The sequence below is a fragment of the Mus musculus genome, chromosome 8, assembly GCF_000001635.26.
Source record: "Mus musculus strain C57BL/6J chromosome 8, GRCm38.p6 C57BL/6J".
NCBI classification, from domain to species: Eukaryota; Metazoa; Chordata; class Mammalia; order Rodentia; family Muridae; genus Mus; species Mus musculus.
Window position 1 is genome coordinate 114,183,273 of NC_000074.6, and position 24,168 is coordinate 114,207,440.

The window sequence follows — 24,168 nt, forward strand, 5'->3', positions numbered from 1 at the left end:
GCCAGTCAGAACCTAACTAGACAAGGTGTGAACTGGTAACAAGCGTCATAAACTCTTTCTTCCTTGGATCTTACAAATATCTGTAGTATAGCTAGTTATTTGGACAATTCTGAATCTAGCAGCTCCTATTGGTCCGTTCTAATGATTTCCATGGAAACCGGCCTCCTAAGGGCACAGACCAGGATGAGAAGAAGAAATGACTGTTACCTTGAGAGCACATAGAAGATGCCCCAAGCACCTGCTGGAGACCTGAAGCTGAAGCCTCATCACTCCCTGTTCAGAGTTGCCAGCTGACAGCTTGACACTTTATCCTTCACTTAGAAACTATAAGGGAAAAACTGCAAGCATCTCAGTGATGAAGTAAATGGTATCACCTAAGGCCAGGACAGAGTGCTGTCCAAAGCATCATGGGCACTGCTAAATGTATGTGCGAAGTACTTTGGGAAATGACATACCAAGGTAAATGACATCAGGGCTAGGACTTGGACCAAGAGATATAGAGACCGTACTTGGATGCAAAACTCAAAATGGCTATTGTGATGGTTTTTATGTGCTTGTCCTAGGGAGTGGTACTATTAGAAGGTGTGGCTCTGTTGGAGTAGGTGTGCCACTGTGGGCATGGACTTTAAGACCCTCGTTCTAGCTGCCTGGAAGTCAGTCTTCTCCTAGCAGCCTTTAGATGAAGATGTAAAACTCTCAGCTCCTCCTGCACCAAGCCTGCCTGGATGCTGCCATGCTCCTGCCTTAATGATAATGGACTGCACCTCTGAACCTATAAGCAAGCACAAATTAAATTTGAGTTGCCAGCATTCTTTATCATGACAGGACCTGCCTCTGTGTTTGTTTGCACAGCCCATCTCCAGACCTGCTTCCTCTGACATGTTCCTGCCATGGCTGAAAGGGTCTGCTGCATGGTGAGTTTCACATCTGGTGAGCATTTTCCAAAATCCTACCTGTGTCTACTCCTTGTGTTTGCATTGCTCAACCATCCATGCAGGAACTCAAAAAGGGAAGAGACAAATGAACACTTTACAGACATAGAGTAGTGGTTTGAAACAGAGTGAACTGAGTTAAATCCTGTATCTACCTTATAGTACACACACACACACACACACACACACACACACACACACTCACACACACACACACACTCACACTCACACACACACACAAACACACACACACACACACACACACACACCACACACACCACATACACACACACATACACATACACACACACACACACATACACATACACACACATACATACATATATACATATTTCATATGTATATATATATACATATATACACACACACATATATATATATATACACATTTACACATATATGACCCCAAGTAATTTGCAAAATTACCTTCCTCTAGACTCCAGACCTCCATCTGTCTACATTGCCTTTTGTGTCTCTCTGCTACATACAAGATTAATATCTGCGACTTGGAAAAACTGTGAAACTTGAAAGTCCGAACAGCAGAAACAGGCTCTTGGTAGAATCCTCTTCTCACCTCAGCTTATGGTAGACAAAGAAAGTCAGTGTAGAACAAGCCACATCTTCACACAGGAAGCCAGAGAGACTAGGTGGGGCTAGTTCAGATTTGTTATAAGAACTGTTAGAGAGAAATAAGCATGATTTCCCGTGAGAAATATCTTAATCCACGAGAGGCAACATCTTCCGATACCCTAAATATGTTCTAACTTATACAATCTCTTAATGGTTCCATACCTCTTCTCATTACACTACCCTGGGGACAAAGCTAGGAAGGCCAACAATATCTAAGCCACAGCATCAAAATAAACCTGCTGGCTGGTCACTTGGAACTTGGGAGGAGAAAGTCTCCTATAGGCCCTTCATTTGCTCTTCATCACAGGGCACTTCTACTGTTGACTTACTTTCGTTTTATCCATGGAAGGAACAAACTATAATAAAAGTGTCTCTGTTGATATTCTATTGCTGTGAAGAGACACCACTATGACAACTCTTGAAAAGGAAAACATTTAACTGGGGCTGGCTTCCACCTTCAGGTTCAGCCAATTACTGTCCTGTTGGGAAACATGTCAACTTGCAGACAGACATGGTGCTGGAGAGATAGCTCAGAGTTCTCCATCCAGATCTACAGGCAGCAGAAGGGACAGGTGGGCCTGGTTTGAACACTGGAAATCCCAAAGCCCACCCCTAGTGACACATTTCCTCTAACAGGGCCATACCTACGCCAACAAAACCACACCTGATAATCCCTGTCAAGTAGTGCCATTCCTTAATAACTAAACATTCAAATATATGGATCTATTGGGGCCATTCTTGTTCAAAACATAATTAAAAAGTTCACACTGTCAATGAAAAGGAGGATTGGGACACTACTTGAGAAGCAAGGATAAATCAGGGCTAGGGCTCTAGACTTGGCTTCCTTCCCAATACTGTCAGAAAAATATGATTTTCTTTTTCTATTTTTAATTGTTAACCAAAGTCAGTAATAAAATGCAAAAAAACCCTTTGATCATCAATATAATGAATTCACTTTAATGCTCTTCTTGACTTTTACATCTCTTTTCCACGTATTTGAAATAAATTTCCCCCTCCTAACCAAGAGGTAAAATTGAATTGTGTGAATCCTAAAATATCTCGTCCTAGTTAGCATTAACAGTAAACTTGACACAACCTACAATCACCTGAAAAAGAGTCTCAGTTAAGTAATTGTCTGTATCAGGTAGGTCTGTGGGGTCTTGTTAGTTCATACAAGAGGGCAAAATCTCCCTTGGGTTCACTATTATTAGGCAGGTGGTCCTGGCTGTATAAGAAAGCTAATTAGCCATGAGCAAGCCAGCAAGCACAGTTTCTCCCTGATTTCTGCTTCGGATTCCTGGTTGAGTTCCTGCCCTGACTCTCTCAGTGATGGACTAAGACCTGGAACTGTAAGCCAAATAAACCCTCCCCACTCCCAAGTTCCTTGTGTTTTCATCACAGCAGCAAAAAGAAACCCAGAACACACACCAAACCAATGCCGGAGACAGCTTCATTTGCTTGTTCAAAAACATTTCTGGGTATTTACAGACTCAAAGGCAGGTTATACTTTGAATTCCCTGTTCTTCCTGAATGTGAATAGAAGGATCAAAACATATCAAAGAAAGGGTTTAAAAAAAAAACTATCTGTAGGACAGTGATTTCTATAACCAGAAATTATTGTAAGTCTCATTGTTTCTCAGAAGTGCTACCCCTTAGAAAAGAATGAAGGGGTGTTTAGGAGCCATGTATATGTTGCAGTATTGCCAGGGAACTGCCTTGTGGTCTTAGGCAGAAGTATCAGTGTCTCCGGATCTTATGCTCATCAAGTTGGAATAAAATCTTCCCGATGGGAATTGTGTAAGAATCAAATACAATAGCATCCTAGAAAGAGGGATGAATGTAACTCTAATGCATGAAGACAAGAAATGTCACTTTCATTTCTCTGAACAACTTGTAACCCTACCCACAGCCATCCACAAACCAGAGACAACAAAAAATACAATCTCCTCTCCACATCAGCCTCAAGGTCTGTATCTGTGAATTCAACCAACCGCAAAGCAAGAAATCCTTTTAAAAGAACGACATCTACACTCAACACGCACAGGTTATTCTGTGGTTGCTGTTCCCTAAGTGGTGTGGTGTAGCTGCATACCTCACATAGCGTTCATACTGCGTTAGGTACTAGATGATGTCTAGAGATGACCAAGGGGTTTATGGGAAGATGTGCCCAGGTTATATACAAAACACTACACCATTTCATAATAGGAGTTAGGAAACCTGGGCATTTCAGTAGCTCCAGGAAATTTTAGAATCAACAGATACTGAGGGATGACTGCGAAAAACAAAGGAGAGGGAGTGGAGAGATGACTCAGCAGTTAGGAGCTGGTTGCTCTTGTACAGGACCTGAGTTCAGGACCCAGCACCCATGTCAGATGGCTTTTTTTTCCATTTTTTATTAGGTATTTAGCTCATTTACATTTCCAATGCTATACCAAAAGTCCCCCATATCCACCCACCCCCACTCCCCTACCCACCCACTCCCCTGACGTTCCCCTGTACTGGGGCATATAAAGTTTGCGTGTCCAATGGGCCTCTCTTTCCAGTGATGGCCGACTAGGCCATCTTTTGATACATATGCAGCTAGAGTCAAGAGCTCCGGGGTACTGGTTAGTTCATATTGTTGTTCCACCTATAGGGTTGCAGATCCCTTTAGCTCCTTGGGTTCTTTCTCTAGCTCCTCCATTGGGAGCGTCAGATGGCTTTTAACCTTCTGTAACTCTAGCCCCAAGGGATCTGACACCCTCTTCTGGCTTCAGTAAACACCTGTACTCATGTGGGAGGCACTCGAGGGAGCGCACGCGCGCGCACACACACAGACACACACAGACACAGACACAGACACACACACACACACACACACAGACACAGACACACACAGACACAGACACAGACACAGACACACACACAGACACACACACACACACAGACACAGACACAGACACACACAGACACAGACACAGACACACACACACACATACACACACAGACACAGACACAGACACACACACAGACACAGAGACAGACACACACAAAGACACAGACACAGACACACACACACACACACACACACACACACACACACACACACAGACACAGACACATGAATTTTACAAAATGAAACCTTGTGTTAATCCCCACCCCATCAGAAAGGCATTGAATTCAATAGTGGGTCTTCCTCCTTCTGAAAGTTCCAGAGACCTCTCAAAGACCAGACTCATCGTGTAGGAACCTCCTAGTCTTTGATATTGCAAACCATCGAGGGAGGAGCTCTACTGATGTTTAGATCCATGGCTCAGGTACAAGAGGTTTTTCAAAGCTGAGAATCCTGGAGCATGGGGCTCAATGTCATTAGGAGCTTCCTCCCATGGCCATTTTCTTCTGAAGTCTGTCAGCCCTCAGAACACAAAGAGCCCGGTGAGGTCTCCAGTCATTCATGGAATCCAGGAGCCTTTCCCGATTTGTCCTCAATCCAAATCCCAGAAATGTTCTCAGTGCCCATCCCTGAGCTGACTGATGGTGTCCATTCTCCAGTCCCTGGCATTCCAACCTGAGAAGCCTTCCTTCCCCAGGGAACATTTTCCACCACAATGCAAAAGTATCCAGGCCAACGATCATAAATTCACAGCCCACTGGGTGTGATTTATTCTCCCTTAATATGATAATTGCGTTAGTTGTCAAGAGTTAATGACTAAGTCAGAATAAACTGTGGCACGTGCACAGTTGCGTTACTAGGCAGCGACCAAAGAAATAAAAGGAGTCCCTGTGTGATGAGCAGAGAACGCGTTCTAGCAGATATTGTTGTATGGAGAAGCCAAGTGCAGAAGAGGTAGGCACAGAACGCTACCTCTTATGCTAGAAAAAGCGAATAGAGGAGAAAGCATGCTAATCTATACACATGCTAATCTTTTCAGAAAGAAACACACGGGGAAAGACGTAAGGCAATGAAGTTGGTTGTTCACAAAGGGTGAGTGGGAAGAAGAGGGCTGAAGATGCAGAGAAGGGAGAACATTCAGCTAGTATTTCTTTTGAATAGTTTTGCCTTCTGGGGCACATTAATGCTCCTCATATTAAAAATAACATGAAAACAGAATATAACAGAAGGGTAGTGTGGTTGTCAGCCCAACATCACTCACACACTTACACAGAGTCAAGGAGAGAGTCTTTTTTTCAATATTTAATTTTATTTTTTTTACTTGTTCCCTTTACATCCCACTCACTGACACCTCCCCCAGTCATCCCTGCTAAAATCCTTCCCCCATGCCCCTCCACTTCTCCTCTGAGCATGTGAGGGCCCCCTGGGTATCCTCCCACCCTGGAAATTCAAGTCTCTGCGAGGCTAGATGCTTCCTCTCCCACTGAGGCCAGACAAGGCAGCCAAGGTAGAATATAGCCCACATACAGGCAACAGCTTTTGGGTTAGGCTCCACTCCTTTTGTTCAGGACACACATGAAGATCAAGCTGCATATCTGTTACATATGTGTCGTGAGGCCTAGGTCCAGCCCATGTATGTTTTTTGATTGGTGGTAGTTCAGACTCTGAGAGCCCCAAGTGTCCAGGTTAATTGACTCTGTTAGTCTTCCTGTAGAGTTCATGTCCCCTTCAGGGTCCACAATCCATCCTCCTATTCTTCTATAAGAGTCCCCAAGCTCCATCCACTGTTTGGCTATGGGTGTCTGTACCTGTCTGAGTCAGCTGCTGGGAGGAGCCTCTCAGAGGACAACATACAAGGACAGATGTTTTGACATGTGTCAAACTGCTCTGTATTTTGAATCAAAACATATCTTGCAACTCATACCAAGCTCAGAGCCAGTGGCCCCCTGTTCTAGTTTCATTTCTGACCAAAAGAAATGTGAAGGTAAAGGGAGTTTACCAGCTTCCAGATCCTGATTTCAGTCCACTATTGTGAAAAGTCAAGGCAGGAACTTCAAAAGCTGGTCTCGACACATCAACCCAAAGTCAAGAGCAGAGAAAAAGGCTGGCTGACTGGCTGGCTGGTTGGCTTGCTTGCTTGCTTGCTTGCTTGCTTGCTTGCTTGCTTGCTTGCTTGCTTGCTTGCTTGCTTGCTTGCACTCAGTGTCTCTACTCTCATACAGTTCAGGACTGACCTCCTGCCTAGGGAATGGCGTTGCCCACAGTGAGCTGGATGTCCCCACATCAGTTTGCTTAATGAATACAACCCTCCACGGATATGCCCACAGGCCAACCCAACGTAGACAATTCCTTCTTGAGAATCTCTCCCAGAGAGATTCTTGGTTATGCCAAGGTGAAAATTAAAGCTCACCACCAACATTCCCTTTTCTTCAGTTTGGCAGCAATTAAATGGCAAGATAGAACCTTCCATGTAAATCTAAGTCATGGAGATCATGCTGTGATCTTCATATATATATATACACACACACACACATATATGTGTGTGTGCATGTGTGTGTGTGTGTGCGTGTGTGTGTGTGTGCGTGTGTGTGTGTGTGCGTGTGTGTGTGTGTGCGCGCGCGTGTGTGTGTGTGTGTGTGTGTGTGTGTGTGTGTGTGTGTGTGTGTACACTCACAATAGCCTTCTTGTGGAAATGCAGAAATGCTTCTTCTATGATTAGGGAAAGGTAGGTCAAATAAATTTACCTGGAACCTGGTGATTCTCTATCAAAGCAATACAATCTCCATGTCCCTCTCTTCTTTCTTGACTTCAATTTATTTATTTTAAGATTTTCATATGTGAATACTGCATTTATATAATTTCCATTCCCATCCCCCTCTATTTTCCCTTGTGTCCCCCCAAATTTCTCTCATATTTATGACCTCATCTTCTTTAGATGGATAGATACATAGACACATGCATAGATAGATAGATAGATAGATAGATAGATAGATAGATAGATAGATAGATAGATAGACAGACACATACATACATACATACATACATACATACATACATACATACATACATACATATTAAAAATACAAGCTATTGAGTCCACTTGGTGTTACTCATAAATGTATGTTTACAGATGATCACGTGGGATTGAGTAGCCTATCAAAGAGCATGAAGAAGACCAAATCTTTCTTTCTTAGCAATCACTAGTTGGCTGTAGCTCATCACCCAGAGGAAGGACCTATGAGACGTCCCCTACTCGTATTGCCATATCCACAGATGTCATTGTTCAGGTTTTGCTTAGGCAACCATATTGTTGATTTTATGATGCAACATCTTTGTCCTATATAGAAGTCATTACCTTGCAGCTGATGTCCTGGTCCTCTGGCTCTAACCCTGTCACCATGCTTCAATGAGAGCCCTGCCTGATGAGGCAACTCAAAAGGAGTAGGGGGAGCCTTGTCACCTGTGATGACTTCTGTGAAGACAGGAGGAAGTGGCCACCACCCTGGTGGCCTGGGTTCACTTTCGCTGTCTCACCAGTGTGCCAGGAGCCATTTTGGATCTAATGCCATGTGAGGCCGATCAGGACTCTTCTAGGAGTCACACAGGAGCCTGTGACTCCCTGCTCTCCATCTGACATTTTCCCTTCACAAGGTTGACCTCCACATACCCCACACTCACGGGCCCCCCACCTTATCCAATAGATCTTTTCCCTTAACGTGTTAGGTTGACTAGTTTTAATTAAGAGCCTCATCTGATTAAAATTAGAAGACAAAATGATGTGCTTGGGTAGAGTGAAGACTTGAAAGCCTTATAGCTATAAGATGGGTTTGTTTGTTTTTTTTTCCAGCAAGTAGAAACAGAATAGGACATTGCAGGGGAGGTTGTAATTACCACACGGATTTCAGAATAATCATCTCTTGGTAGTCGGCATGTTTGCTCTGTAAATCTTCATCTTGTTTGGCCAAACTACACTGCGCATCACATCAAGGTATTGTGATTCTGACTTGCACTGTGTTTTACGGCTTCGAAAATGTAATATTCAAGCATGTTTTTGCTTCTTAGCACAATCTGTTACGAGCTATAAGCATAAGAATATTACAGTCGGCTTTCGTCTGGATAAGTGCTACAATGATAATAACAATTTAAATCAATGCACTCCGGCAAGTGTCGCCCCGTCCCAGCGTGCATGCCTCTGCACTCACTGAGGTCCTGGAGTTCCTTACTTGGAACATCAGCCACTGTCTGTCTGAGGACTCCAGGCGTGAGAAGCTGTTTGTTCTACAAGGAAGGCGAGGCTGGAGTTCTGGAAAACTGCTCTTCAGAAAGTAATGCGCAACTCCTGATACGCGGAAATCTGGTCCCCAAATAGCCCAGCTGCGGTCATGGCTGTTTTGGGCAGTTCAGAAAACCTGATCTACACTACTTTCTGGAAATCTCTAGTAGAGTCAAGAACCAGCCACCCACTGGTTTGAAAACCTGTCTGCCCCCACCCCACCCCCTCTGAATCTTGTGTCTGTCCTAGGGGTCTTTCTCCTGTTGGGTTGCTGGGTCAAACTTCGATATGAAACTTCTTGTTTCATCTTATTATATTTTATTTTGTCATGTTTGGTTGTTATCTCTTAGCAATTTGTTCTTTTCTAATGAGAGACAGAAAGGGAGAGGATCTGGAGGGGAGGGAGAGGGGAAGAACTGGGAGGAGTAGAGGGAGGCTATAATCAGGATAGATTATATAAAAAAGAATCTATTTTCAATTAAGAAAAAAACTATTTAAAAAAATCTATGCAATGTTTTCTGGTCTTTTGCCACAATGGGGAAGGGCAGGTCTCTGCTCTGACTTGTAGTGGAAGGGATCTGGAAAATCGAAATTTTCCTCAGTTTCTCAATCAGTCCTGTTCCTTTTGGCTTCACTTGTGTGGCCATCCCAGACCTCTAGGATTCACCTTATTCCACCACAGGTTTAAAAAATATTCTTGGTTACCATTTGAAAGCTTTCTAAATTCTATAATCTTCTTACCATCATCTCTCTCCTTCTCTTCCATTAGTTTTATATATATATATAAAATATATGTTATATATTATATTTATATATAATCGTAATAAATATAATAAATTATAAGTTAGTATAAAATATAAATTATATATAATTTATTTATTTTATGTATATGAGTACACTGTCGCTGTCCTCAGACACACCAGAAGATGGCATTGGATCACATTACAGATGGTTGTGAGCCACCGTGTGGCTGCTCAGAATTGAACTCAGGACCTCTGAAAGAACACGGAGCCATCTTTCCAGCCCAACTTTATTGTAATTTTAATGGCTTGGTCAAGTGGTTTGACAAGTACTATCATTATATTGTTTGAAATTTGGAGTTCTTAGAATATGGTTAGCCATAAACCTTGCAATATATTCATGATCAAATTATTTATAGGCAATAAAAGAACATTTTCTAGGACTTTCTACTCTAACCAACACAAAAATTAATAATGAACAAACTTGAGTGTTTATGGTAGATTACAAAATCCTGAAAGTACAGATCACAGGTCTTACAATTTAGTTTGTTTGGTAGCACTTAATAGTTCATGTATTTTGTTATAGTAAATATATGTTTAGTGCTGTGTTGCCTGAAAAACAAACTAACTAACTAAATAACTTACTAAATAAATAGATATAATCTGTTTGATTGAAAGAAAAGGAGGAAGAAAGAAAGAAGACCAACAGACAGATGGACAGACAGAAAATATCCCTGTTTCCTGTTTTCTTTCATTCTAGATCTGACTTCCCCATTTTGCTATAGTACTTCCTGGTATCCACTCCCAGTCAGCATGACCTCCAGCGTCAGTTGCTTTAAAGGAAACCTAAACCAAGACTATCCACCGGTCATTATTGCCCTTCATTCTGCATTCTGCATGTCAATGCATGTGCGGGTCAAACTGGCGCAAACTACCTGTATTCGCTCACACACCTATCATGCTGGTGGACTGAACTTCCTAACCTGAAAAGAGAAAGGTACAGCAAGGTGCAGGAAGAGCAATCGTTGCCCTAAGAGGGAAGGCATAAAGGTTTAAATGTGATGTCTCTGGGTCACAGTGCCTAGCAGGGACACAGGAGCAAATACAGGTGGTATATTTTATCCAGGGCAGGGGTCTGCTTGGCCATGCATGACCCTTTGAACCTCAGGTTTGCACTACCATTTCAGAAGAGCTTGTCGTAGCAGCCTGCACACTGCTGTTGAATCGGATCTTATAGAATGACAGCCTCAGAATAAATTAAGTCATACATAGTCTCAGAAGGCTGGTGGGGTCCATATCCAGAAATCCTGAAAAAGCAGCCCTGTCTTGTTCCCAGAAGCTCAGAAAGAAACATATCCCAGTTAGAAAAATCTTGTAGCGTATTTAAAAAGAGGGTATGGTGCCAATAAGAGTGATACAGAAGATTAAATATTACCAGATTATGTATTGAAAACCTTCATCCCCGAGGTGACTGCCTGTGGCAGTGGGACACTGTGGGGTGACTAAGGTTTTTCTCGAGTGGGGTTACTCTCTGTGACGGCTTAGCTTCTAACTGACAGCTTGTCCCAACCTAGAATGACCTGAACAGGGAGCCTCAGTTGAAGATTTGTCTAGATCAAGATGATCAGAGGGCAGGTCTCTGAGGGACTGTCTTGATTGATCACTGTGGTGGGAAGATCCACCCTGAACACTAGTAGCACCGTTTCACCATGCACTGGACCCTGCCTGTGTGGTAGTGAAGAGAACCAGCTGAGCAGAAACAGCCCATTTGATTCACTGTGGATGTGATGCGATTGATTGCTTTGAGTTCATGCCTTGATTTCTCCTCTCTGATGGACTACGTCCTGGAATTTTAAGCCAAATAAACCTTATCCAGGAGGTTTGTTTGGCCAGAATGTTTTTGTTAAAGCAATGCAATTGAAGTTGGGATCCCTATAAGCAGTACTCACATAGACCCCCTCCATCCTTCTACCTCAGAAGGGTGAAGCCTGAAAGTCCATGCTATGTACAGATCAGGAGAGAGGCTGCCAAGAGACATCGATTCCGCTGCCACTTTCATCTTCGATTCCCAGCTTGTGGGACCATGATCTTTCTTATTTATAAAGATGAGCCCACTCAGTTTATGGTGTTCTACAGTCCCAAACTAAGCCAGCAGCCAGAGAGACACTCAGGCCGCCTGGAGATGAGTATGCTCAGCAGTGAGCTAGGTGTGAGCCAAGAAGCCCAGAAACTGCATCCTCTGTCTTCTGTCCATCACCGATTCTCTTGGTGTGAGCATCACCCTTTCTCTGTGTACCTCATCTGACATTCAATTGTGGGAACAATCGAATAACCCCAAAGAGAAGAGAAGCACTTGACTCATGACAGCCAAGGAGATACAGAGACACGCACGCACACAATGCTGAGACTCCAAGTCCATATCTGAAGGGCTGTCTCTGCTCAGAAGGACCAGTATATTCAATTAGAGCATGTCCTTTCATTTTTCTCTTCTCCCCATTGAAAACATGAACGGTTTCTAAAAACAAAAATTATACAGGATGATTTAGGAGCCTTTCAACATCAGCTTCAATTTTTTTTCCAATGTCTTGAGTGAGATTTGAGCGAAAGAAGCTTCGGGATTCATCCCAAGGACAAACAGTGTTCTGGGGTGGGGACACTCCTAGCCTGTTGTCTCATCTATAGCTATAATTTCCCATCAATGACATTTCTGTACAGAGCCTTTGTGCTAGGTCACTGCCAACACGAGGACCGATATGACCTCAGGCCCTGGGCTGGAAAGTCCCTGGAGCATCAATTAGTCCAAGCATCTTCTTTTACCAACCAGAACAAGGACATTTCCAAAGTCACACAGGCAGGAAGACTAAAACCACAGAGTCACACATTCCCAACATCTAAGGCCCTGTGGCTTAGAGTGAGCTCTTTTCCCTTGGGCACTTTTAAGATCATAGATGTATAAACTGTTTTCTATTGACAAGGGTATTTAGCAGCCTCTGCCCCTTAGTTGCCTGTAATGCCAGTTGTAACAAAATACATACCGGGGCATTGGCAGATGTCCCAAGGAACAAATAAATCCCACCTGAGAATGACTGGCAAAGACCAAAGATTGCAAAATAAAGCTATGTGGGCTAAATCTGGTTCACAGATACACTGTGTTCATCTTCTGTTATATTCTTAAGGATTTTTATAAGTGTGGTATATTTTGCATTTAAAAAAACCCAGACTATTCAACTCTTGTGAATGTTCAAAAGATCTGGCAATCCTAAACTCACATCCTTACCTGGCAGTGGTGGCCGTTAGAGTTTGAATATGAAATATCTGCACGGGCTCAGGGGTTGAAGGCTTTGTAAGCAGCTAAAAGCAGAAAGTTTAGGAGCTGTGGCTTTGCTACAGTAAGTGTCTTAGTTAGGGTTCTACTGCTGAAAACAGACACCATGACAGAGGCAACTCTTATTTAATGGGGACTGGCTTACAGGTTCAGAGTTGCAGTCCATTACCACCAAGGTGGGAGCATGGCAGCATCCAGGCAGGCTTGGTGCAGGAGGAGCTGAGAGTTTTACATTTTCATCTGAAGGCAGTTAGGAGAAGACTGGCTCCTAGGCAGCTAGGATGAGGGACCTAAAGCCCATGCCCACAGTGACACACCTACTCCAATAAGACCACACCTACTCCAATAAGGCCACACCTACTCCAATAAGGCCACACCTACTCCAACAAGGCCACACCTACTCCAACAAGGCCACACCTCCAAATAGTGCCACTCCCTGGACCAAGCATATTCAAACCACCACAGTATGAAAGTGGCTCATGTGCCAATGAAGAATGACTGGCCCTTTCTGTCTCTGCTTCCAGGTGACCATGATTCAGAGCTGCCCTGTTTCACCACACCCTTCCACCAAGATATTCTATCTGTCCACAGACCAGAAACAAGGGAGATTGATGACAGTAGGTTGGAAACTCTGAGACCATAAGTCATAACAAATTTGTTCTCTTTTAAAATATTTTGTCCTTGGTATCCGTCAAGCAACAGAAAGCTAAAATAACATAATGGGTCACAGTTAAGTTGATAGTTCCCCCTTTAGAATGTCCTGCACACTCCTGTTTGCCTGAGTCCCCTCCACTCCATATTGTACCCCATACAGGAGCCATTTTTATTTGACTCAGAGCATCCTGGCTCCAAATTTAGAGTGATGTCTGTCCTCAGAACGCTTTGGCTCTGTTTTCTCCTAACAAGCCTCTCAGAAACTTGAAGGCAAGATCATGACATTTTCTTCTGTTGCCCTTCCACGGTGTCTGAGGGTGAACAAATACTTAGAAGTATGGATTGATTTACCTATGGCAGCTTTCCCCACAAGACACCCTGAGGTTGTCACCTATGAGAACTTCAGTGGAAAAGGCCTGGAAGTCAAGTATGCTTAGATGAAGCTGTAGTTCATAGCCCCATATGGAGGGTCAGGAATCACGCTGCACTAGGCTAGAAACCCACATTAAAGAAAGCTACCTAAGGGCACTGACCCTACCCCGTGTCCTTAGTTAATTTGACTACTAAATCCCCTTTAACCCTGCATCCATCAGTATCCTAAGAGACCAATATACAACTGGGTAGACTTCAGAAAAGGCTAACATGGAGCCCTGGCTTTTCCCAATTAAGGAGTGGCTGAAATACTAAGTGATGTAGTGAAAGGAGTTTCAAGTAAGGCATGCTTTTTCCAAGAACAGGCATCGATTTGCATTGCCTCTTTTAAACTTCCCCACAAATCTGGGAAGACAGTATGATCAATATACACGTTTTGCAAATTAAACAATAAAAAAACAGAAGGCACTAGGAACGTCACCAGTGGTTTCACAACTGGGAAGAGGTCAATGGAACCAGGACTGGGATGTATAGCCTGGTCAACTCTAGAACCTAGGCACTGTCCCTCTGTATGCCTTGGCCCTGCATCAGCATCCATATCCCTAAAGCATCACAGCATGTGGCTTCTCTATCTCCTACCACCACCACCACCACCCCAACACACACACACACACACACACACACACACACACCACACCACACCACACCACACACACACACACCACACACACACACACACACACACCACACACACACACACACACACCACACACACATACCACACACACACACCCCACACACACAACAAACCACACACACCACACACACACACCACACACACACACACACACCACAAACACACACACCACACACACAACACACACAACACACACACACACATACACACACAGGAAGGCACCAGGCCCTGTTCCAAAGGGAGTAAAAGAGTACTTATTATGCATCGATCAATTAATAACTCTTGGGGTTCGTCATACATCCCATGCTGTTTTTTTTTACACACCCGTAAATCACTTATCTGATTCTCATGTCATGTGCAAAAACTGTCTTAGCATCTCAGAGCCTAAACCTCACACTGTTGGGAAGCGGGAACCGTGGCATGTGAATGTTGTCTGGGATCAAAGTAAGTGATCAACATCCACATTTTACAAACTGGGAGATAAAGAGATACAGACTAAGACTCGTGCACTGGGGAGCTGGCTCAGTTGGTAAAGTTCAGAACACTAGGACCCTGGTGCTTGTGTCTGTAACTCCAGCACTTGGGAGGGAGACAGGCAGATACCATAGTTTGCTGGCCAGTCATTTTAGGCCAATGAGTGATACTACCTTTAGAGAAAAAAAAAGTGACTGGGGAAGACATCTCACGTTGACCTCTAACCTCCACATGCATACACATGCACCTGCATGAAACATGCACACACAGCCTCCCCCACCACCTAGATGGATTTTTTTAAGAAACAAGATGGATGGAGAGAGAGAGAGAGAGAGAGAGAGAGAGAGAGAGGCTTCATCGATTAAGTAAACACTTGCTGCTCATGGCAGGTTTGACTCCCAGATCCCACACTGTGGTTCACAATCATCCACAAGTCCAGTTCAGGGGATGCAATGCTATTTCCTGACCTCTGTGGGCATGAGGCATGCACATGATGCACATACAGACACATACAGCAAAAATGCCCTCACCTGAAAATGAAATATATACCCTCCCCCCAATTTTTCCTTAGGAGAGGTTAAGGAACATTGGTACCATAGCTGCTTTGCTCAGTACCTATTAAGGATATAGGGACTTGATGGCTAGCCTGGTGTATGGGCAGATGGATAACTGAATGACAGATGGTTGAATAATATTCCTAGCCCACTTACTTTATGCAAGTTCTATGAAGAGGAGGTACTTGCTAAGAGGCAATGGGTGGGATTCCTGTCCCTGAAGAACTTTCCCCACTTCCTGGGAATTAAGCCATTTAACCTCTGAGAAGAAAAGGCCAAGAGTGTCCTTCCTGCACTCTCAGCTGTATCCGAATCTTACAGCTTCACACAGTCATGGCTCTGAGGAAAAAGCCAACAAGCTGGATACCGGCCAAGAAAATAATAACAGAAACAGCACTCTGAAAAAACCCTGGCTCAGCTCTGAAGCAGACATGTCAGGGAAATAAGAGAGCCAAGGTAGCCTGCAGGGCCACCTTGGTGTATAGTGTAGTAATCTCAAAAGAAACAAAGAAAGAAAGAGGTAGGGGGGTAAGGAAGAAGAAGGGGAAGAGAGGGAGGAAGGGAGGGAGGGAGGGAGGAAAGGAAGGAAGGAAGGAAGGAAGGAAGGAAGGAAGGAAGGAAAGGGTGGCTAAAGAAGGGAGGGAGGGAAGGAAGGAGGGGAGAGAAGGAAGGGAAGGGAAGGAGAGAGGGAGGGAGGGAGGAAAGAAGGAAGGAAGGAAGGAAGGAAGGAAGGAAGGAAGGAAGGAAGGAAGGAAGGAAAGGGTGGCTAAAGAAGGGAGGGAGGGAAGGAAGGAGGGGAGAGAAGGAAGGGAAGGGAAGGAGAGAGGGAGGGAGGGAGGAAAGAAGGAAGGAAGGAAGGAAGGAAGGAAGGAAGGAAGGAAGGAAGGAAGGAAGGAAGGAAGGACAGATGTGTGCAGGAGGAATTCTCCTCAGATCTAGTTTCTAATGGACCCTGTCTGAGGAGTCAAGGTTTTATGCCTTCTGAACCTGGATTTTTGCATACCTATTCAGTTACCATTATTCACAATGATCTATATCAAAGTGCTTTGGGGAAACACATCTCTACGCAGCATTTGGAAGGAGCAGACAGCATTATTGTGTGATAATTCATAGAAGAAATCACACAGCCTCACACTAGGGGAAAACCTTCTATAATATGCAGAAAGGGATAAAAGAAATCACTGAGAAATCATCTTGTAAGCATGAATGAGGTTTCAAAGCCATAAACTGCTTCATTTAAATTTCCTCACTTGGTCCTGTGTGGTATATTCTCCTCCACACTTGGCCAACCATGTTTACCAAGCGATACAAAACAATCGATAAAAATCATCTCTCCGTAGACAATAGCTGCTTGTGAATAAAAGGGAAAGACAGAACAGGTAAAATGGTCCCAATTTTAATCGTTCGTGATCTGGCAAATACAGAACTAAACTGTTCTTCTTAGGAATAGTACCTCCAGGTTATACAAAGAGGATAGGGTTTCCTTATTAACTTATACCACTAAACCTCAACTGAACACCACAGAGATAAAAACATAATGCATAAATGCATATTTGAGGCTGTAGAGAAAGCTTAGTGACTAAAAGCATTTGCTATTTCAGGGATCAGAGTTCAGGTCCTGCACCCACCTCCAGTTCCAAGAGATTTACACACCCCCTCTCCTGGTATCTGTGGATGACTATATACACATGGGCATGTACACACACACACACACACACACACACACACACACACACACACACATGCACACATGCATGCACAATACAATATATTTTTAAAAAATGTCTGGGTAGAATTTATGGGAAAATAGTATCAAGTCTCAGGTTATTTAAGTGATACTGTGTTTCAACAGAGGAGTCTGGGCTTCTCTTTATTCCCCAAACCTTCCATCCACCATCTCACAGTGCCATCTGAGGGAGGTCCTACTGTCACTTTCAATATCATCTCTCCCCTTTTCCACTAATAACTGACTCCAACTTTCTCCTGGGATTCTATCACTTCATGGATGGATCACTACAACTCCCAATCTCCTTCCCAAGAGGACATAATGAAACTAGACTAGATTCTGGTCTATCGGAGGTAAATAGTATCCTTAGGAATAAAGATTTGTGGGGGGGGGGGGCTACAGAGATGTCTCAGTGGTTAAGAGTGGGCCCTCCTCGTTTGCACAACTGTAGTCCAATTCCAAGAGTTCATATAGCAGCCCACAATTGCCCCTACCTCCAGTTTTTAAAGCATCGGATGCCCTCTGCTGACCTCCATGGGATCCTGTGTGTATGTGGTACATGTACATGCATACACAGGCAGGTATACCCACATGTGTACATAAAATAAACAATGGGTCTTCAAAAAGTTAGAAAGATGGGACAACATATAAAACTATAGACGTTATCATACAATGGTTAATAATTCATGTTTCAAAGTGACATGGCTCCCATTTCAATGCCCCCAACTCTGCCACAGCAAAATCAGTGATGTTGGGAAATCTCTTCAGCTTGCATTCAAATAACTCCTCTGTATAATAGGACTAGTTTCTCAGGCAAAAGATTATCCTAAAGAGTAACTATTGTGGTTGATGCATAATAAATTATTCTAACTGTGTTGAAGATAATACAGTGGAACAAATCTGATTAAAGGCAGATCTGAATGCATTGGTCACCACAACATGCTGAGTCACTTCAAATATAAACATATATAAACTCATTAATGTTTCAATTTTTTAAAATCTTTTTACTCTCTGAATTAAGAGAAGTTTCCTTCTGGGCAGCTCAACGCAAATCCATATACATCAATCGGACTAGACTGTTAAACTTAACTTGACACTGTTCCTCTCTAAAGGGACTTTAGAGAATTTAAATTCTCTCCCCTTTTCCTCCCTTCCCCAGTTCCCTCCTCCCTCCTCCCTTTCCCCCCATCCTCTCTTTCCCCTTCCCTGCCTGCCTCCGTCCTTCCTCTCCCCTCTCTCTATCTCTATCTTTGTTCCTACACACACACACACACACACACACACACACACACACACACACACCCCACACACACACACACACACACCCCACACACACACACACACACACACACACACACACACACACACACACACACCACACACACATACACACCACATTGCATAGATGCATGAATGCACTCACAGACACATGCATAATGCTCTTTCCTGGAGCCACTTATGGTCCAGAGCTGAGCTGCAATACCCCATTGTACCAACAGTGGTACAATGCCAGTGTTTGACATTGCTCTTTATGGTAAGATACTTTGCAAGGGAAGTGCTGAGAAAATGCTGGCATAACCCATTTTACAACAAATACAAGCTGACTGATGGTATGTGGAGATATGCCAGCATAGCACTGGCTACATTCTACTAGAGAGCAACAATGTTACAAATGCCTACTTAGAGTGTTATATTGGACTCAGAGGACTGATTCTTCTCCAAGTAGCTCACAGTGTAGAGTGTCCCCTCTTGGTTGTTGTGATAATCAGCTGCCTACCAGCTTCAGTCTGGGGTTTTTTAACAGCCAGATGATTCACTTGTAGGGAATAATTATTTTGTAGTTTAACCCACTATCTAAGACAAACAGCATCTCCTAAATAGGCGGTGTGTGAACTGCAAAATAGATTTACTTCCCGTGTGTCAAAGAAACATACTTAGAAACAACACAAAGAGCCTTGGTGAAATAGAGATATTAGTCCAAGAAAATAGCAGACATATTTTAAAATCCCATTGAGGAATGTCAACCAGGGGCAGAACTGATCTGACCCAGTTCAACAAACACACATGGTGAGATGCTAAGAGAATGAACTTGGAGTCCGTTTTCTCTTATCCAAAAGAACCGATATGTTAGCTATGCCAAGTCACTTAAGACACAATTTCCCTACTGACTGGTGGAAATAGCCATCCTTACTTCATGAGGTTATTCTGAAATCTTAATATCACACTCGATGTCCAGAACAGCAGACATGGCCCACACAGCTGTACATTGCTGTGTTATCAACACTGAAGCCACCTCTACTTAAGACCCACGTGCCCCCATGTGCAGAATGACAGTGACCAGCGTCCCACGGACAGCAGGGGAGTCTCTCAGCTTGGGGATTCTTTGCTAGACACCAAGGGCAGGGTAGACCAAACACTCCCAGGAACAGCTATTGGCCAACCATACACAGAGTTCAGTGGCTAAATAGCAAGTTCCCTGCTTCTTGAATGAGACAACTCTGGGATTTATTTCATCCACAATGTATCCCCCAAGGTCTCCTACAGTTTTAACTCCATTCATCCATTGTGGTAATCTGCTCTTAAAAGCACTCTGTATTGACTTCTACCATTTTTTCTATCTCACTTTCCGAATTCATAACCGAAGCTTCCTGGGATTACCCCCAAAATAGACCACGGGAATGCCAATCCTTACTCCAGGACTGAATCCTGCCTGAATACCCTATTTCACAAAGTGTACCGGGTTCTTAACTGGATTGACGATAAAATTCAGCTCCTCCCTCTGCCCTCGCCCTCCTGTGCATAACCATTGCCTGTCACCTGCATCGTCTGTTTCTGTCTGAGCTCTGAGCCCAATCTTTCATCTCTAACCAATCACTGTGCTTCCAGAGAGCTATCATCTCACTCGCTGCCCACTTATTGCAACATTATTACCCCAAATGCCGTTCTGGTCATTCTGGTCCCTCATTTTTCTATTTGAAGCTATGGATGGTTCCTATCACCTCCACGATTATATAATAATAATAATAATATCATAATTCAGAGACCATCCCCAAATATCGCTGTCTTCAGCTTCCTCTGCAGGGACTGCAGCTCACAGAACCCATGAGCCATCTCTGAAGGTCGTGTTCACCTGTCACCTTTGTCTGGGCTCAGTGGGCCTGGAATCTTCTTGGACTGCAGAACTAGCTCATGTAGCCCCTCCTTCCTGAGAATTCCTACAACCCCATAGGATGAGTTGATAGTTCCATGCTCTGGGGCTCCACAGCGGCACCTGCTTACCTTGGCTCAATCGTTCATCAAACATGTTTGACTATGGACCAATCATGAGCTATGCTTAGGAAAACAGGGTTGGATAAAAAGTAGCACAGCTCCTGCGCACCTGAAGTTTAAGCTGGGCAAAGGAAGAAGACATTGTCAAAAGAAATCATATTACAGTTACAAACTGGCACACACTTTAGCCGTGAAGGACTCAGCCTGGGAGTTGGTGAATTTTGCACAAGAAAGTGATACTCTGGATGAATCTGGATTTTGGAATTAACCCTAATAACGGTGGTGTGCTGAGCATCCAAAGTCAAGGGCACAGCAACTGCAGAGTTCTGAGTTAATTTGGAGGACAGAATGATTTTTTTCCAGGTGAACCAAAGTTTTAAAACAGAGGCACAGGAGTAATAGGAGGAGGAGAGACTGATTGTCCTGGGCTCAATTTGCCATACTCCTGAGATCACTGTGTCCTGATAGCCTCTCTCACTGGGACCGAGATCTTCACCATCTCTGAGAGCTCAAGGATGGGAGCTGCCTAAACTGACACAGGCACCTGAGCTGAGAAATTGGATCTCTTACACCGCACAAGGCAACTCCTATCTCGCCTTTTAAGATAGCACAAATGACCTTTTTTTAAGAATCAGAATTTATTATGTGATGGATATGATTGGATTGCATCTGTAGTTTTGTTATTTTTTTATTTTATTTTTGGAGAAAGGGTCTCACTATGTAGAGCTGGCCACCCTGGAACTCACTATGTAGACCAGTCTATCCTCAGATTCATGAGAAATTCATCTGCCTCCTGGTTGCTGGAATTCTGAAATTAAAGGCGTTGCGCGCACGCGCGTACACACACACATACACACACATACACACGCACGCACGCGCCCAGCAATTTTAAATTCTTGTTTAGGTTTTTTAAGACAGGGTCGCCCTACCTCAGCTTCCATACTACAGATGTGTCACCAAACACTGCTGGGGAAAGTACTCGTTTTTTTTGTTGTTGTTGTTGTTGTTGTTGTTGTTTTTCTGTAACCTTGCAAAACAAAAGGCAGGTGTGGGGAGGGGAGGGGGGAGGGAGGAGGGAGGGGGGAGAAAGGGAGAGAGAGAAAGAGGGAGAGAGAGAGAGAGAGAGGAGAGAGAGAGAGAATTTGGTCCTCTGGAGGTCCTAGCAGGAAACAGGCTTGTTCTGGGAGCCTCTTTCCTAGAAAAAAAAGCATGGGTACTGAGAACTAACTGTCATAAGGAAGCCACAGAAGTCCAGAAACAGCATCCCTAGTGACAGGGGTGGGGGTGGGGGGTGGCGTCCAGATGGAAAAGACTGGACCTGGCTCTTTGGAGCCTTACTTGGGATGTATCTTTAACTTCCCGCACCTCCCTGCCGCTCCACTCAGAACCAGCAGATGGGAAACAGCCCAATTTCCCAGCTATCCCTCCCATCCCTGCCTACCCGCGGGAGAAGAGGCAACCTTGTCTCTCGCAGCATCCTCCAGGCCCAGACATTCGTCTCTGTCCATTTCAAGGCGCCAGAGTCTGTGCCGTATATACCCAAGTATTTGCCCATTGTAGGGGTTGGAGTAGCCATCCGGCCTCTTCTTCTGTGTTTGTATTCAAGAGTCTTGGGGAAATCTGTTTTTAGTGTTGAGACAAATAGCCTGACTTAGTACTAGCACAAAAGGTGGACTTGAGATTTGTTTTGGAGTAAGTAGGAGGAAATGTGAGGGAGGGGGTGGGGCGCTAGGGCGCGGCTCCTCTAAGGATTACGGCGGAGGCGGTGGACCGCGGCTCCGCTCACAGAGGTTGCAGCCATTGCACTGAAGAGCATCCCACATTCAACAGGAGGAACCCGCGGGAGAGCAGACCCGACCCCTTCACAACCGCAGCCTGTGCGCCCCGCGGCCCCTCGAGCGCCATGGCTAAGGAAGGCGTAGAGAAAGCGGAGGAGACCGAACAAATGATTGAGAAGGAGACCAGCAAGGAACCTGCTGAGGGCGGCGACGGCTCCCACCGCCTCGGGGATGCCCAGGAGATGCGCGCTGTGGTGCTGGCCGGCTTCGGCGGACTCAACAAGCTGAGGCTCTCTAGAAAGGCCATGCCGGAGCCACAGGACGGCGAGCTCAAGATCCGCGTCAAAGCCTGGTCCAGTATCCACGACTTTTTGGTTTTTCTCTCTTTCCGCGCTGGGCGCACCGGCAGTGGGTGGGAGAGCCTAGATTGGGGATGCTGCCCCAGGTACCCAGCACCCACAGTCAGCGAGCACCCTCTCTGCATTCACACTTGGCTCTCAGAACCTCCCGGGTAGCCCAAGCCACTGGAGCCTGGGGAGGATGCTCAGAGGTGGTCCTTCTCCCCACACCAGATGTAGGGTGACAGGAAGGATAGTGGTGCCTAGGACTTGAGGTCTGGAAAATTGCCTTGTGCCCCTCTTGTAGGACAACTCAGCTCCTAACACTGGGAGGGACGTAAGGGTGGGACTTGATCGTTAGCATGGTTAAAAAAAATAACAATCGCCGTGTATATACACGTAGTTCCTGGTGCTAGTTTGTTTTCTTTCTTTCTTTCTTTCTTTCTTTCTTTCTTTCTTTCTTTCTTTCTTTCTTTCTTTCTGGAGTTTTACATATACGATCCCGTTTAATACTTCCTGAGACCCAGTAAGTCAGGTGCCCAGCTTTAGAGGTGAGAAAAACAGTGGATGGGGGAAAATAAATGATCTGCCAAGATCGCTGAGCTGCCAGTAAGTGGTGTGGCTGCCACTTGACACTTGATCTCCCTTTTCACCTCTCTGCGTCCAAATGGGGCTGAAGGCAGGGTGCATGCCCTTGTGTATCTCCTTCCCAGTACTTACTGTGAGAGAAGGAACTGAGAATCAAGAGGGTTAAATCCTCGGCCTCTAAGCTGGGTGAAAGGTGAGACCAGGGATGCAGCCTTCTCTCCCCCACTGCATCTTCTGCTTTCCTCCTGGCTGGGAAAGCCCCATCCTATTCCTTAGGAACGAACTCCTGTGGTGGCCGCAGAAGGAGCCCACACTCTAAGAGGTCCGCTATTCTCCTGGGGAAACTTGCCAGTGCCTAGAACAGCAGAGATTTCCCCAGTAGTGTGTAAGTGAGAAAGCTTGTCTCTGCCTGGGGAGGCACTGCACTCCCATGTCCCTGAAGTCTAGTGGGGTGCAGACTGATAGAGCTGCTCGCTGGACCCCGCATTCTACAGTAACTGTGAATCTTACAAGGGTTGGCTGGATCTCCTAAGCCCCTGGCGTTTCTACTTCTTAGAAATAGCAGCAAACTCAAACCTGCTTAGGACAGATCTGGAAAAAAAAGCCAGCATCTATAACCTGATCTGAAGGCAGGGGAAAAAAAATGCAAAAAGCTCCTTTTGGCCCCTGCACCACCTTGACAGCAGGTGGGTTTTATTTGCCAGATCAGAAGGCAGCTGGTGAGCGCAGCGGGCACTGATCCATGGTTAGTTCTTCATACATGTTCTTCTTGACATTAAACAGTGTTCTGAGGTTTTCTCTGGCAAGTGGAGGATTTCAGGGCAAGAGAGGAAGAATTTAGCAGTCTGGGGATCCTGTAGCTTCCGTTTCATTAACTCTTAGGAAGCCAGGGTGATTGGTCCCAGCAGGCAGAGGTTTTACCCA

General features: G+C 44.6%; 1 protein-coding gene and 1 long non-coding RNA gene across 3 annotated transcripts in view; one reads left to right on the forward strand and one right to left on the reverse strand.

Moving 5' to 3' along the window:
- Positions 1-5,744: 5,744 nt before the first annotated feature.
- Gm30272 lies at positions 5,745-22,362 on the reverse strand. The gene is made up of 3 exons (XR_388052.4): positions 21,982-22,362; positions 21,470-21,567; positions 5,745-6,696 (listed from the first exon to the last, which is right to left on the reverse strand). It is a non-coding gene; the product is annotated as a predicted gene, 30272 (long non-coding RNA).
- The window catches only part of Vat1l (vesicle amine transport protein 1 like), a 168,794-nt gene continuing 166,634 nt past the window's right edge, over positions 22,009-24,168 (forward strand). Inside the window, exon 1 of one of the 2 annotated variants that reach the window (XM_011248394.2) lies at positions 22,009-22,670. In XM_011248394.2, the coding sequence (XP_011246696.1) occupies positions 22,444-22,670 (227 nt within the window). In that variant the 5' untranslated portion in view covers positions 22,009-22,443. The remainder of the gene's footprint in view (positions 22,671-24,168) is intronic. The other variant, NM_173016.3, reaches the window with a different exon arrangement.